The following is a 14,484-nucleotide window of genomic DNA, read 5'->3' as shown; positions in this document are numbered from 1 at the left end:
GATCACATGGGAGATGTTGGATATTTCAGATTGTGGCTGAAAAACATTTAAAAACTGAACAAAACGTTTTAAAAATGAGATTTTGAATATAGTCTGAATACGTTTTAAAATTTGTTCACATTTACTATATGTTGAAATATAACAATATATAAAATATGCTGTTGAGCAGGATTTTTAAATGTAAAATAGACACCAAAATCATGAGAGTGCTACTGGGTCGAACAGGTTTAATTCATAGGTTTGTAAATATCAGGCAGCAGCACTTTGTCCCCATCAAGTTACAGCTGAAGAAATCTATTTTCAAGTTTAACAAACAGTAACTTTATCCTAAGTTAAAGACATAGTGCTGAATAATAACTGTTTGAACTACGCTGAATAAAAGGTACTCGTTTTAATTTATTGACTCTTCACAGCAGATTTTTCAAGATAAATGCATTAAATTCACACATTCATATTTTAGGCTGGTGAAGTTCAGCTTGTTAAACCTGTTTTCTGGAATGAGATGTTAGTTTGTCCATAAAAGGGTTAAATGACAATGGTAATTTTACTTATATTGCTCATTTAATTACATGTAAACTCAATGTCCTTTACATTGAAGACAAAATATAGATTGTAAAATATAATATTGCACTGGTGACAAGTGCTCATATCAAGCACACAGACTTATTTTTATTGTTTTATTGTGGCTTTTTATTCAACAGAAAGTTTCAGATGCATCAACTTTAAACTTTGTCTTTAAAGAGTTTTTGGGGTGGACTTTCTCACACTGACTCAGATCCAATCAGAGCATCAGTGAACCCTGATAGATTCCTCAACATGTGCCGAGCTCCAGTGTGACTGACTGACGGAGGAGGACAGACATGTTCAGGCTGCTGTTGCTGGTTCTGGTTCTGGGGCTTTGGACATGGACGAGTTCAGCACTTATCAGGTAGGAAACTTGAATGAATAAACTGAGTTCAAGACTCATGTCAGGCTTGTGACTCATGACTTTACTTTTACTCTCTGTTTAATTTCAAAATCTTGTAAAAAATCCCCCAAAATTCAAGCTTGAGTTTTGTTTGTTTTATTCCACCAAATCAAAGTTAGTTTTTTAAGGTGTTTTTCTGATTTAAAATCAACACTCAAGCCAGTAAATTCAAATCCAAGGTACTGACCTATCACCACCAACCACCCTCAGGGTCCCTCTGAGACGGGTGCTTTCGATTCGTTCCCAGCTACGAGCCGAAGGCTTGCTGGAGGAGTTCTTGAGGGATCACCGCCCTGACATGTTCAACCGCCGTTTTGCTCAGTGTTTCCCGCCCGGCACGCCGTCGCTGCGACTCGGACGCTCCAGCGAGAGGCTCTATAACTTCATGGATGTAAGGACTGCTGAGAGCAAGAGGTTGCTGGTGTAAACTTGTTGCAGTACCTTGAATTCCCCACCGGGGGTCAGTGTTGTCATTTTCTTAACATGGATTTGTTGTGGGGACAAGATACAACTGGTCTTAAATGAGGGTTCTGTGCCTTGCTCAGGGTCTCCTGGCAAGAAACCGGCAACCACTTTGTTTACCCCAAAATCACACTGTGGGTCTGTGTTGTGTGTCAGGCTCAGTATTATGGAGACATCAGTTTGGGGACACCGGAGCAGAACTTCTCTGTGGTTTTTGACACTGGCTCAGCTGATCTCTGGGTGCCGTCGTCCTACTGCGTCAGCCAGGCCTGCGGTACCACAACACAACACAACACTTTGTGTATCTGTATTTATATATTTGTAAGAGTTGTGTTTGTTGGTCAGGACAACATGACTCTGGTTTAGCATGTTCCAGACTGTGATAACAAGTTCAAGGTCTGTGTGTGTGTGTGTGTGTGTGTGTGTGTGTGTGTGTGTATGTATGTGTGTGTGTGTTTCACAGTACTGCACAGGCGTTTCAGGGCGTTTGAGTCGACTACGTTTCGTCATGATGGTCGGATGTTTGGGATTCACTACGGATCGGGACACCTGCTGGGAGTCATGGGCAGGGACACACTGAAGGTATAATAAAATGTATATAAAATGTACATGATGCACAGCTGATTGTGGAAATCTAAAAATCAGACAGTCAATTCACAGTCCAATTTCTTAAAATCATACCAACTTCAGGACTCAACCTCAAAAGACTAATTGTTTGTGGGTAAAAGCAACGAGTTGTCTTCTGGTCCAGGTGGGTAAACTAACCACCCTGAACCAGGAGTTTGGGGAGTCAGTCTACGAGCCTGGTACCACATTTGCGATGGCCCGGTTTGATGGTGTGCTGGGGATGGGATACCCATCCCTCGCAGAGATCCTCGGAAACCCCGTTTTCGACAACATGTTGGCGCAGAAGATAGTGGATCAGCCAGTCTTCTCCTTCTACCTCAGCAGGTACAACTTCACCAGATGAATATCGTGACTGTTTTAAAGTATTTATACAGGGACCCTACCAAGGCAACCAGTCTGGGTCCAAACGGTCTAGGACAGTACGGGAAATGAATCTGCTGGTGTACTTGGTTTGATTGATATCCTGCAAAATCTGAGTTTAGCACAGTTGCGACACATTTGGTTTTAAAAGGTTTGACCGAAATCCAAGAAGTGCATGGGGTCGAGGGTTTTCACAGGAGTCAGGGGGTCATAGGAGGTCCAGGGGGTTTTGGGGACCTCCGAAGATGGCTTTCAGTGTTTAAGGAAGGTCGAGAGCAGATATCAAACCATCTGCCACAGAAGACTGAAACTACAGGTTTTCACCCCAACCAACCTCCAAGTTGGTTTTTCCTCTCTGATTTAGCGTATGGAGATGAATGAAATCTGCTGGTATGAATTTGGGTTCGACTGATAACCTCCAGACTCTGTGGAAATGCTGAGACATTCAGTCTAAAAGGGATTCAGGGAAATTAAAGACTTGCACATAGCAAGTTTCAGTGATTTTATAGGAGTCGGGGGAGGGATTCAAATGCCTCAGTGGTGTGATAAGAAAATGTTTTGGTTTCCTTGACTGATCAAAAACTTAAAAAGTACAAATTCCATTTTAACTCAAGTGTTTTTTTTGTTCGTTTTTTTTTTAAATCTCTGCAGGAGAACAAGTAGTGGCAACCCAGAGGGTGAATTGTTGCTAGGTGGAACAGATGAGTCGTTGTACATCGGACCAATTACCTGGATTCCAGTGACTGCTAAGGGATACTGGCAGATTAATATGGACAGGTTTTATATGTTTTTACTATTGTGATTCTGACCAATTAATGTTTATTTATATTGATTTTAATCTTAACCCCAAATTGAAGCTCTAACCCTGCACTAACAATCAGTGCTGATTTTCAAAATGTATTTTTTCCTTGTTTTTGGTGGCACCTTTGGTGACAAGCTGTAACAGCTGTTGACCATATCCAACATCGCAGTTGTGTGTTGTCATAATTTATTTAGGGCTCCAATTCATGAAAAGAAAAACAAGAATTCACACACCAATAAAAAAATATTGATGTCTTCGTATGTTTCAGTGTGGCAGTGCAGGGTACGAGTTCGTTTTGTCCTCGTGGTTGCCAGGCGATTGTCGATACAGGAACCTCCCTAATTGCTGGACCGACCAATGACATCCTCAACCTTCAGCAGCTGATTGGAGCCACACCCACAAACATTGGAGAGGTAGAAAGAAAAGAATTAGATAGATAGATACTACATTTATTTAGGGGAAATTCATGATTAACTTGTATAATCTAAATCTCATATATACAAATCTGATGGTGTATAATCTAATTTGACCTTTACGTGTGTGTTTTAGTTTCTCATCGACTGTGTCAGGTTGTCCAGTTTGCCTCATGTGACATTCGTCCTCGGAGGAAAAGAATACACACTGACTGCTGAACAATATGTTAGGAAGGTAACTCATTGTCTGTTTGTGGCTGTCTCTTGTCTTTAGCCAGTTATCCAAATATGCTTTTTATTTTTGTGCTAGCATGAGGCATTAACTTTGAAATCCACACTGTCTCCAAAGGAGTCTTAGATCCGCAGGGTTAGGTCTTTTGGCAGTTCCAGAAGGTTGATCAAACTTTTGTTGCATTGGCACCGTAGCTTTGAAATGGTCCTCCAGTTAGTATTTGATCTGCTGACCTTGTCTCTACTTTTAAATCAGACCGTAAAACACATTTTTGCCTTCATGTCTGAACACTAGGTCTACTATAAAATCTATGTTACCACAGGGTTTAATTTAAGTAATGTTTTTATTGAATGTCCTTGTCTTTGCATTGTTGTCATATTTACTCTTCTCACACTCTTGTTATTAAAAATTCTTTATGGTCCTTGAAGAGTCAGATGTTTCAGGTTGTCTAAAATTGGAAAAATGTTCTTTCCTCAGACACAAACTCAAGTATTTGAAAATTATTTGTTCTGTAAATACGGGTAGCATTTAAATTTTTAATAAATATTGCTCTCTCTCGCTCTCTCTGTCTTGGTCTTCAGGAAATGCTTGGTGACAGGGAGTTGTGTTTCAGTGGATTCCAGGCTGTGGACATTGTTTCCCCTGAGGGCCCTCTGTGGATTCTGGGAGATGTATTTCTGACAGAGTACTACACTGTTTTCGACAGAGGACAGGACCGGGTCGGTTTTGCACCTGCTAGGCACCCAACCGAGCAGTAACCCATCAATGTGATCAATAAATATTTGAATTAAAAAGAACTCAACAGCCTGTTGTACTTCTTGGTAAGGCACCAACACAAACTGTTTACAATTAGCTGGCAGCCTTGTGCTTCAGTCATCCACCATTTTCTGAACTACTTTGCGACCTTCAGCCCAATCATCGTTGGTGATTCATCGACAAGTCAGTCATTTTATTTAAAAAAGTAGCTTTTGTTGATTCAGAAGCAGCAGCAGATAGTGTATATTCATTACTTCAGTCACATTTACAAATACAGACAAAATAACAGTCATCACATAAAGACAGAAGATTTTGTTCTAGAAAATATTTAGTTCTAGAAACCCGTCAACAATCCTGAGCACCAGTACTTTATCATATTGGCATTCACATCAGTTGAGTCTTGGAGTCAGTACACAAGTGTGTTCACCTGCGGCTCCTCTAATGGCCACTGGGTGGTATTCAAGAAAAATCTGACTGTGTTGAAGTGAATGGGAAAACACCCAACCTTTGTCCAGAAATACAAAGTCAACAAGTTCAGCTCACTGCTAATTTCATTTCTTCTATTGACAGGTGTCTCAGCCTTTCTTGCTAAGGTTGTTGCTTGCTCTTCCCACCTCTTTTGCCCAAGTTAGGATTTTTATGAGTGTTATATTTCACTATAAATGATTCTATTGTATCTTTTGCATTCTTTCGTATACTATCTTTGGCTTAGAGTTAAGGTTTTTTGTCTCCAATAACAAAACTGGAAACAAGTAGTAAACTGAAATCCGAGGCTTCAAAACATTCATGGTTGGCATGTCCAGCTTCCCAAGCATTTGTTGGTTCAAAACAACAAAAATGAAACTTAGAGCATTCCTCTTGGTCAAAGGTCTCTGAGTATTTCCAGTTTCCAGCTCAATGAATGGCTCTGTTTGGTTCTGTTTGGTTCTGTTTGGGCAGTTTTATGTTACTGAGTGAGTGGTTATCATTTCTTTTCCGAACTCTGTGAAAGGGAGTTGTTGTCTTTGACTTCGTCGCTGTTGTTGGTTCCTTCTGTCTCACTATCCTCAGTCCCTGCCATTCCCTGGAAGTTGTGGTCACACTCAGGGTCAGGGAGCTGCAGAGTGTCAGTAGGTGGACCGGGCGATCTTCGGGATTGGAATCGAGCCAGGCCTCGTCTCCGCCTCCCCAGGGCCTTGGGGCTTGGCAGGCTGCGTATTGATGCCTTTGACGACTGTCTGGAGAACTGAAGGGAGAACTGCCGCCCTCGTGGCCGAGTTGATGGGGGATTTTGGGCAGTCGTCCAACGAAATTCCTTTGGTCCCAGTTGAGTGGGTGAATAACAGACCGAAGAGCCGGCCCTGGAAATGCACAGGAAGGGGAAGTCAAGGGATTGGATGGGTAGGATTTTAAGATTTTAAGGAGCAAATAGCAGTATACTTAAAAAAGAGACCAGCTGTGGTTGTTGTGGTGTCATTTCTGTTCCATTATCTGAGAACCATAGCATAATGGTTTCAGTATCACCAGAGTTGGACAAACAAGGAGTTGTTCCTGGAAAATAAGCCGAATATAATGAATGAATCACCTTGGAGTTTCCAAGCCTGCTGCGTCCTCAGTGGGGGAATGATCCAACCCATTCTGAGGTTTTTCCACTTCAGCGTTGCCGGAAGAATCCTCATTGTGACGGACATCACAAAATGGCGGGCTGACGATGAGCCGGGGGAAAACAGCAGAGGGTGAGCTCTCGGGCGATGGTGGGTTGCTGCTGACCTCCCTCAAGGTGGACAAGGTGTCCATGGAAGACGGGGGTAAGACCAAGGAGGAGGGAGGAGGTACGTCATCTACACCTGGATTGAGCCTGGATTAAGTGAAATTTATTTCAGAATGACCAACAGGAAATACAATATATCAAGTATGAACTACAGATGTTAGCACAGGCAGAAGCTGTTAATTGCCCGAAGACATAACTTTGGTGGAATGGGAATTGACCAACGGGGACCAATGCTGCACCTGAAGTCTGGGAAGAAACTTCCTGTTGCATCACTGCTGTGCCGTTTGAAGATGGGTCGAGGGGGTCGGAGGTCAGGAGGCTCCTGAACGCTCAGCAGCCGCCGGACTCGACCGAGAACCTGCAACATTAAAAAAAAATAGGGCTTTGTAAAAAAAAAAACTGAATATAAACCCTGTCTTTATTAAACTGGACGAAGACCATGTGAAGAAGACATGTCCAACTGACACAATAGTTTTTATTTAACGAAGAATAGAAAGCCATACAATTCTCTACATATTTCTATTTTAATTATATATGTTTAATAAAGCATCATATACTGATAGACATAGTGATAGTGATAGTGACATGGTAGGTTTATAAACAATTCTGCATCTACCTCTTCATGGTTGTCTTCTTTATGAATTAAAAAATATATATACAGGAATAAAAACATAACCTTGTTGGCAGAGTTAGGAAAAACGTTGTATTACCGACTCTTGGCGGCGAGGCAGAGTGGGGTCGTGTGGCCGTGGACGACCGTCGCTGATGTCACCGTCATCAAACTGGAGAATGTCCGAGAGTCTGGAGACATTGGATAAAGTATTTCATTGAAATAGCCAATCACATTGCGACAATACAACGTTACTGAAGCTTGGCTTGAGATAACCAAACCCAACAAGTTCACTCCATAATGATGATGAAGAGCGCGCCCTCTAGAGGATTGTAGCTTTACTACAACAGTTACCAAACCACTGATAATTGGCTTATACCAATCAACTTGCTAGGTTAAAATAATCCAGTGTGTTTTATGTAAAATATGTGAATGTGTGTGTTCACCCCATGTCGGTGGTGGAGCCGAGGAATGAGGGGATGCAGTAGTCGGCAGCAGCCAGTGTGTACGGCGGGCGAGCATCGCAGTCGTTCCAGTACATGTCTTTGGTCATATGAGGCAGGTTCATGTGCATTTCATCCACAGCCAGCAGAGACACCTGGAGGATAGATAAATAGATAGATAGATAGATAGATAGATAGATAGATAGATAGATAGATAGATAGATAGATAGATAGATAGATAGATGCAGTGATCGGCTGCTAACCTGAAGGTTCCTGTCTATGATCCAGTTTGCTTCAAAGTCGTCGTCGTCCTCTCCAAACGGGTTGATCAGCTGCTCTGCTACCTAACAGTCACACATAAATCATAACTGGTATTCAAGCACTTGGTGTAAAGATGTGATCCCACACACAAGTACGCATCGTTTGGAATCGCTCCCATGTTAATGAACAATATATCCAAAGTTTTACAGGCCAGATTTCTGTTTGTCAGATGTTGAATAACTACTTTCTTTCAGTACAATCTGTACAACTTTAGTCTCAGTACTCAGTGAGGGATTTTTTTCCGCTCAACCTCATCCAGTGTGTGGCTCATATCCACCACATAAGTTATTAATAACATTATATGGTGTGTTATTAATATAACAGAACAAGGTCGAGACATAGGTCAACCACCGGCCTGTTTATGTCTCAGCAGGAAAACAGGATAGTCATCTGATTTGCTGGTGTGTGATATTCTGTCATTTTATTTTCAGATTGATCTGCACCAAACTGTACAAAGTCATAGATCTCAACACCATAAATATGTCTGATGTTCTAGATCTATACATTATTATATATCTGTATCTCACACTGTCAAGGAAAGAGATACAAATTTCCTGGATCCACCACTTTAACCAGATTGGTACCAAAATTCAATGGATTCGTCCCCGGCCTACGCCCCATCCCTGCATCCGGTTTGGCAAAAATCAGTTCAATACTTGTTGTGTAATCCTGCTGACAAACAAATAAACATACAAACAGACAGTAAAAAAAGCTCACTTAACAAATAAACAAGAGGAAATCTAAAGCACTTTGTGGGAACTATTTTCAGCGGCGGATTAATTCACATTTGGAGTATTTGGTGCAGAAAGATAGTGTGTGTGTGTGTGTGTGTGTGTGTGTGTGTGTGTGTGTGTGTGCGTGTGTGTGTGTGTGTGTGTGTGTGGGGCCCAGACGAATGATAAATGTCTCGTTGTTGTGGGTCTGCTCGTGGGATTAATTGGCAGATTTTGTTAATCTCACCTTCAGCCAACCGGCGTAGAAGAAGAACTGCAGCAGGGTGAAGACGGGGATGTAAAGGTCCAGCTCATGACCTTGATGACACTGTTTGGGGTCAAGAAACTGTCGGCCAATCAGACAAGCCAAGAAAAAGGTGTAGACAGCGAGAGTGACGACCTGAAGGTATAAGAGAAAGAGAAAATACTGTCCATCCGTCACTCTCTCCCTCCCCTCTCTCTGAGGGAGATTCAGAGCTCTGATTCAGTTACACTAATGATGGAGGATGATTACTGATGTGATTAGATGATCTACATCCGTTTTAAACATGATACAGGGCGGACCTGTGTGTAGACCAGAGGGATGCCGACCCAGTCATAGCCGAAAAGAGTTGCACACCAGGTCCTGAACCGATTCATCTCCTGAACAGAGAGAAGAGATAGAAAATTCAATAGGGTTGGCAGTTTGGCACCAGCTGCCTCCCCCCAGATTTCTGTGATTCAACAGGCTGATTGGAAAAAGAGTCTCACCCTCCCCTTTGGGAGTAAGCTGAGTGTCACATTACCTACATGTCTGGTTTATGCGGTCACAGACTAACAGGGATCGGGCTCTAAATTGGTTTTGAAGGATGGACAAGTGTGTGTTTTGAGTGCTTAAGAGCCTCTTTCTCTCTGACAGGATGTTTGTACCATAATGGGACACTTCACTTTTGCACTAATCTCATGCCAGAGTAGCACTTGGGGACTGAAGCACCTACAGCCAGCCCAGTTATGCCCCTACAGTCGGCCCTTTGGTTGTCCCAAATTACTTTTTTGCACTTAAGGCAAAAGTGAACCCCAACCCTAATGGCATAGCTACAATGCTGACAGACCAGACTACAGATGATTGATACGTGTCATTTCAAACAAAACTCTGGGACCTGTACCTGAGATCTGTACGTTTCCTTCACAACACATTCACATTTATTTTTAATAAAGCATTTGTATTTGCATTTCCAAAGAAATCCAACCTTGAATTGGTGATTGAACTTTAAAAACTGCACCAAAAAAGCTGAGGACTCAAACAGTCTTTTAGTAACCCATCTGGCAGCTGCATCTGCAGCCTGATATCCTGCAAAGTGAAGCAGGTTTAGCAGATAGCGGCGGTGTTTTGTAAAACTCATAAGTCCTGTGTGTGTTTGGGTGATAACAGCTGTTCCATATGATCTGCATACAGAGTAAAAATCCTTTGTAGAAACAGCCTGTTTGCAGTTAATAAAATATAATCCAGTTCAGGGTCGGACTCTTTGGCTTTATTTAGAGTTAATTTAGAGTTTTGTGTCTTGGTTTTCTGTTAATAACTTTTTCTTGTGTTACAGTTTTTTAAGGAGCAAGTGTTACTACAGCAAAGTGGACTGTACTTTTGTTAGCCAAGATATTAGCAGTTAGCAGTAACTAGCATTTTGTGCTTTACATTCTGACACTGTTTTTTTCTTCATAGAGAAATAATTTTGATAAACTTTTGTGCGCAGTAGTATGACAGGTAGTAAAGTTTGTTAATTTTTTGGCTATAATTAATGAGCAAGGCGTATTTTCTTTGTGAGGGAAGTCCTACTGCTAGCAAAACTTTGCTAGCATACTGATCTGATGTGGGATGTTTAGTTTATTGATTTAATGTTAATTTAATGAGGAAATAATCTATTTTTGACATTGCCCAAATTATTCAGATAAGAAATAAATAATGTTTTATCAACAGAAGTACATTAACTGGTTTTGTTTTGTTCTACTAGTCAAGTTTTATTTCTGTTTTTGGACGCTATACTATTTTAGCTTCGATAAGCTAATTTTGGTAGCAAAGTCTTTTAAGTTATTTTGTTCAACCCTCTAAATGTCTAAACATTCAAACGTTAATATTTTTGACACAGAATATAAAATATTTGATCCCAATTCGTCACATTGAGAATATTCTGCAGGTCGATGCTGTCTTGGATGCGTCCCTCCTGTCGAGCCTTAGACGCCAGGTTGGAGAACCAGACCACCGGGATCCAGTACTTCAGGTGAGGGGAGCGGATGTTGTCAAACACCTTCCTCTCCTCTGGAGTCATAAAACCTACAGGTGAAGAGACAAGCAGGTAGAAACACTGTGATTACAAGAGAACAGCGGGAACAGCAGACTGGAGGAGGAGCTTCGTCAGCGGCGGTTTTCGTCAAACTGAAAAAAGATGGATCAGACCACAGAGCTTTACATTAGAGATATTTTAGAAACAGACAGACTCAAGATTCAGGTTGTGTTGTCTGATGTTCTCAGTCGGGTCATCACCATCGGCTCTGCTCTCCTGCAGCTCTAATCGGCCGATAACGAGACGATCCCTGGGGCCACATCAGACGGTTACGGGAAGGACGAGACGCAGTCGGGAAGGAACTGAACTCCATCTGACTTTCTTCATTTCAGACACACTGACACAGCAGGAAACACGCAGTCACACACAGGTACACACTCAACACACACACACTGGATACACAACACATCCTGCGCAGGATTGGCTTGGAGGGATTACTGAACTGGTTTGAACATTTCTGTACATGCACAAAACTGAGTCTGTTGTGTCATAACCCGCCCGTCTATATCTGGTTTCAGTCAAACTTTGCTGAACACACACCTGCCTCCACCACGTGGTCCATGGTCGGGAAGCGTTTGCAGACGGCGGTGCTGACGGAGCGGAAGATGAGGAGCGAGGTCAAGTTGACGTAACGCACCATCGTCCTACGCAGCAGGCGGCCATATTCATCTTTACCCTGGACACAGCTGGAGGAAAACGCAGCGACATAAACAACATGGCGTAAATACCGACTCGGTCTATTGATACGTGCTCTTCTCTTCATTTCATAAATGTGACCTAGTGACCGTCTGTGCAGCTTTCAACAGGTGGTCTCTCCAAAGAACGTGATCCTGAGGTGAAGATCATGTGGAATTTGTAGCAACCTCTGATGTCGCTAATGTTAGCCTCATAAGCTACATAACTACCTGATGTTTAAATTAAATTACCCTTGCTCATTCCACACTGTAGATCTTCACCTTCTGAATGTAGTAACATCTGCAGATTTGTTTGCATTTGTTTCACTCGTTGCTCTTTTATATCTTAACGGTATTTAAGCCAGTTCACGAACCGTACATCTTATTCTGAGAGTTGTTATAAAATACCTGGAGATGTGGAACATGAGTCTGTCAGGCCAGGGCAGGTTAACAAACTGATTCCACCATCGATTCACCACCAGAGTCACATAAAAACCTGAAACACAAGCAATAAATTCATATTAATTCATTCATTCATACATTTCTTATACTGTAAAACAAGCAAAAAACAATTTAATATTTTATATGTATAATAATATTGTATGTTAAACGAGCACACAGAGACACAGAACAACCACAGAGATGCAACTACTGCAAAACGGCCACAAACAATTCAGCTGCATCGGCCCGGGGGGGGGGGGCTTTTTCCATGTCTGTGCCCGGGGGACTCATTGTCTCATAATCCGTCCATGTTTGGTAGTTGTTTTGTTTCGGGTTTTTTTTACAGCGTATTATGACTGAACATGTATCATATTATACATTTTGTTTATTACACCGGATGTTTGAAGTTATTTTCCCCTTTGCACTGAGGGAAAATGAGGCTGTTTTCACATGAGGGAACTTACAGATTGTGTGTGTGTGTGTGTGTGTGTGTGTGTGTGTGTTCTCTCATCAGCTACACAAGCACTCATCCTGCTTTTAACCCCTCTCTGCTCTGTAATGATCTGTTTCCATTAGCAGGCTGCTAATGAAGCAAACACTCCATCTATCTGTTCCTCTTGCTTCTCAGGCGTAGAGCAGAGTCACAGCTAGATTTTAGTTCTTTCGTAAACCTCTAATTTACATCCATTTTCCTCCACTTATCCGGGTGCGGTCGCGGTGGCAGCGGGCTCAGCAGGGTGTTCCAGACGCCCCTCTCCCCTCCTGGGGGATCGTGAGGCGTTCCCGGGCCGGAAGGCCATCTCCCATCGCCTGTATTTTATGGACTTTTAATTCAGTTCAGTCGTTAGTCTTCAGGTAGTTTTTAATCACCACATCCTGAAGTATCCAAAAACAACACTCATTTGTCAGTGAGTGTGTGGTTGAGTGTTTAGCCCTGGTCTCAGAGGACTAATATTAGCCTTTCTTTTTCTGTGATAATTAATAACAACACATCCAGGATCACCTGGGATCACCTGTGGGACGCTGTGGCCTTGACTTGCGAAGTATTTTAGGATCCTCACATCACTGCGACAGCTGTCAACACTAAATTAGTTCAGACTTGTGGCTCCAAAGTGTTTTCCACACTAAAGCTCCTATTGCAGGCCTTATGTTCCCTTGTTTATTAAACCACAGGTGTTAAGTTAACTACCTGGTCAAAATAACTTCACCAGGGGTTGAACCTACAACCATAATGGAGGATGATTTAAACGCACCCTTCTTGCTCTTCTGGTAAGTGGTGATGGTTGAAGATACACCCAGATGTTTCCACCATTAACATGTTTCTTAATGTTTTACTGCCTCCCATTTTAGATTAGAGTTGAATACTGTGAATTGAGATCCATGTATGTCCAGGGAATTCTTGCCCACACCTGTTCCCTTTTCCTTAATCCATAAATACCTGCGTGAACCCAAGATTTTTGTCAGATTTTGTGTTTGTGTGTGTGTTCACCTCGGACTCAGACTTGTGCAGTTACTGAAACAAAAAGGTCTTTTCCAGTCCTCATTCACACTAGAAAACAGTGGTGGAAATTTACAAACATAAAAATTTTATAGTGCTTGAACTTAGAGTATTTGAATTTTTCTGATACTCAATACTAAGTTCGAACTTTAGTTGTTCAAACCTTCGAAGTTCAAATCATTTTCAACGTATGAACCCTTGTAGTATGAACCATTCCCCGAAGCATGTTATTGCTTCTGATTATTTAACTAACTGTTCAGTAAGAAATGAGGATGACGGTGTAATACAGTCAGTTCTGTGACATACAGAAACATCTCTAGGGAAGTCAGGAAACTGTACGAACCCAGGACGAAGGTGACGGGGATCTGCTCTGCATATTTGTCACAGTACATGGAAAGTTTCTCAAACAGTCTCTTCTGATTGTCAGAGAGGACGAACCTGGAGGACAGAAGACACAGAGGTAACACCCAACAGTAACTCATGGACAACCAACTGCAAATGAATTTTAAGAGCGCCGGTGATGGAAAGCAACCCCCCTTTTTTTTTGCTGTTTCTATCACTTTTTTTACGTCTACCAGGGTTAGCATGCTAACCAGCTAGCTCTGGTCGGACTGGCACATCTTGTCACTTTCCGATACCGAGTCATTGCAGCGTCCACTCTGTCTTGAAGTAGTAGCTCTGCTCAGACGACGTCTTATAACCTCTTGTCTTGTAAATGCAACAATGGCTGAAGCTCTCGGCTAAACTGGTAAGTTAACAGCTGTGTTATGCTAACGCTAGCTACGTAGCAATAGCAATACTTGCATTTAGCCAAAGCTTACAAAAAGCTTACATAAACAAGAGATTTACCTTTTTCCAGCATTTATTATCATGGTCTTATTTTGTTATAAATATAAACCTACAGCTCTGACAGTGAGGTGATAACAATGAGACAAATTTACATGGATCACATGCTGCGTTGAGTCCTGTGAATCCCTCATGACCTGAGCTCTACAAGTACAAAACTACAAAACTACCAGCCTGTACAGAGAGATAATTACTGAGTTAAAAGTAAAAAATAATGCAGACCCTAGAGGGATCACAAATGGAGTATTATA

The 14,484-nt window shown here is 41.9% G+C and overlaps 2 protein-coding genes across 2 annotated transcripts; one reads left to right on the top strand and one right to left on the bottom strand.

Annotated features, from left to right (window-relative positions):
* Nucleotides 1-792: 792 nt before the first annotated feature.
* On the top strand, nucleotides 793-4,660 carry nots (nothepsin). Its single transcript, XM_023419808.2, has 9 exons — nucleotides 793-928; nucleotides 1,178-1,358; nucleotides 1,586-1,703; nucleotides 1,893-2,011; nucleotides 2,181-2,380; nucleotides 3,068-3,193; nucleotides 3,487-3,631; nucleotides 3,768-3,866; nucleotides 4,445-4,660. Exons 1-9 carry the CDS (start codon nucleotides 861-863, stop codon nucleotides 4,619-4,621), a joined length of 1,233 nt encoding a protein of 410 aa, XP_023275576.2. The 5' UTR covers nucleotides 793-860; the 3' UTR covers nucleotides 4,622-4,660.
* Nucleotides 4,661-4,784: 124 nt separating this feature from the next.
* Nucleotides 4,785-14,033, bottom strand: LOC111664913 (bestrophin-3-like). The gene is made up of 13 exons (XM_023419715.2): nucleotides 14,026-14,033; nucleotides 13,731-13,825; nucleotides 11,857-11,944; nucleotides 11,315-11,460; nucleotides 10,610-10,764; nucleotides 9,021-9,098; nucleotides 8,704-8,856; nucleotides 7,686-7,766; nucleotides 7,426-7,577; nucleotides 7,080-7,170; nucleotides 6,609-6,727; nucleotides 6,184-6,456; nucleotides 4,785-5,959 (listed from the first exon to the last, which is right to left on the bottom strand). Exons 1-13 carry the CDS (start codon nucleotides 14,031-14,033, stop codon nucleotides 5,584-5,586), a joined length of 1,815 nt encoding a protein of 604 aa, XP_023275483.2. The 3' UTR covers nucleotides 4,785-5,583.
* Nucleotides 14,034-14,484: the final 451 nt, after the last annotated feature.

Source organism: Seriola lalandi, unplaced genomic scaffold, assembly GCF_002814215.2.
Source record: "Seriola lalandi dorsalis isolate HSWRI2012SDOR001 ecotype SW California unplaced genomic scaffold, Sedor1 jcf7180002054609, whole genome shotgun sequence".
NCBI lineage: Eukaryota > Metazoa > Chordata > Actinopteri > Carangiformes > Carangidae > Seriola > Seriola lalandi.
Note: the sequence above shows the minus strand (reverse complement) of the source record. Positions and strands in the feature narration are given on the sequence as shown.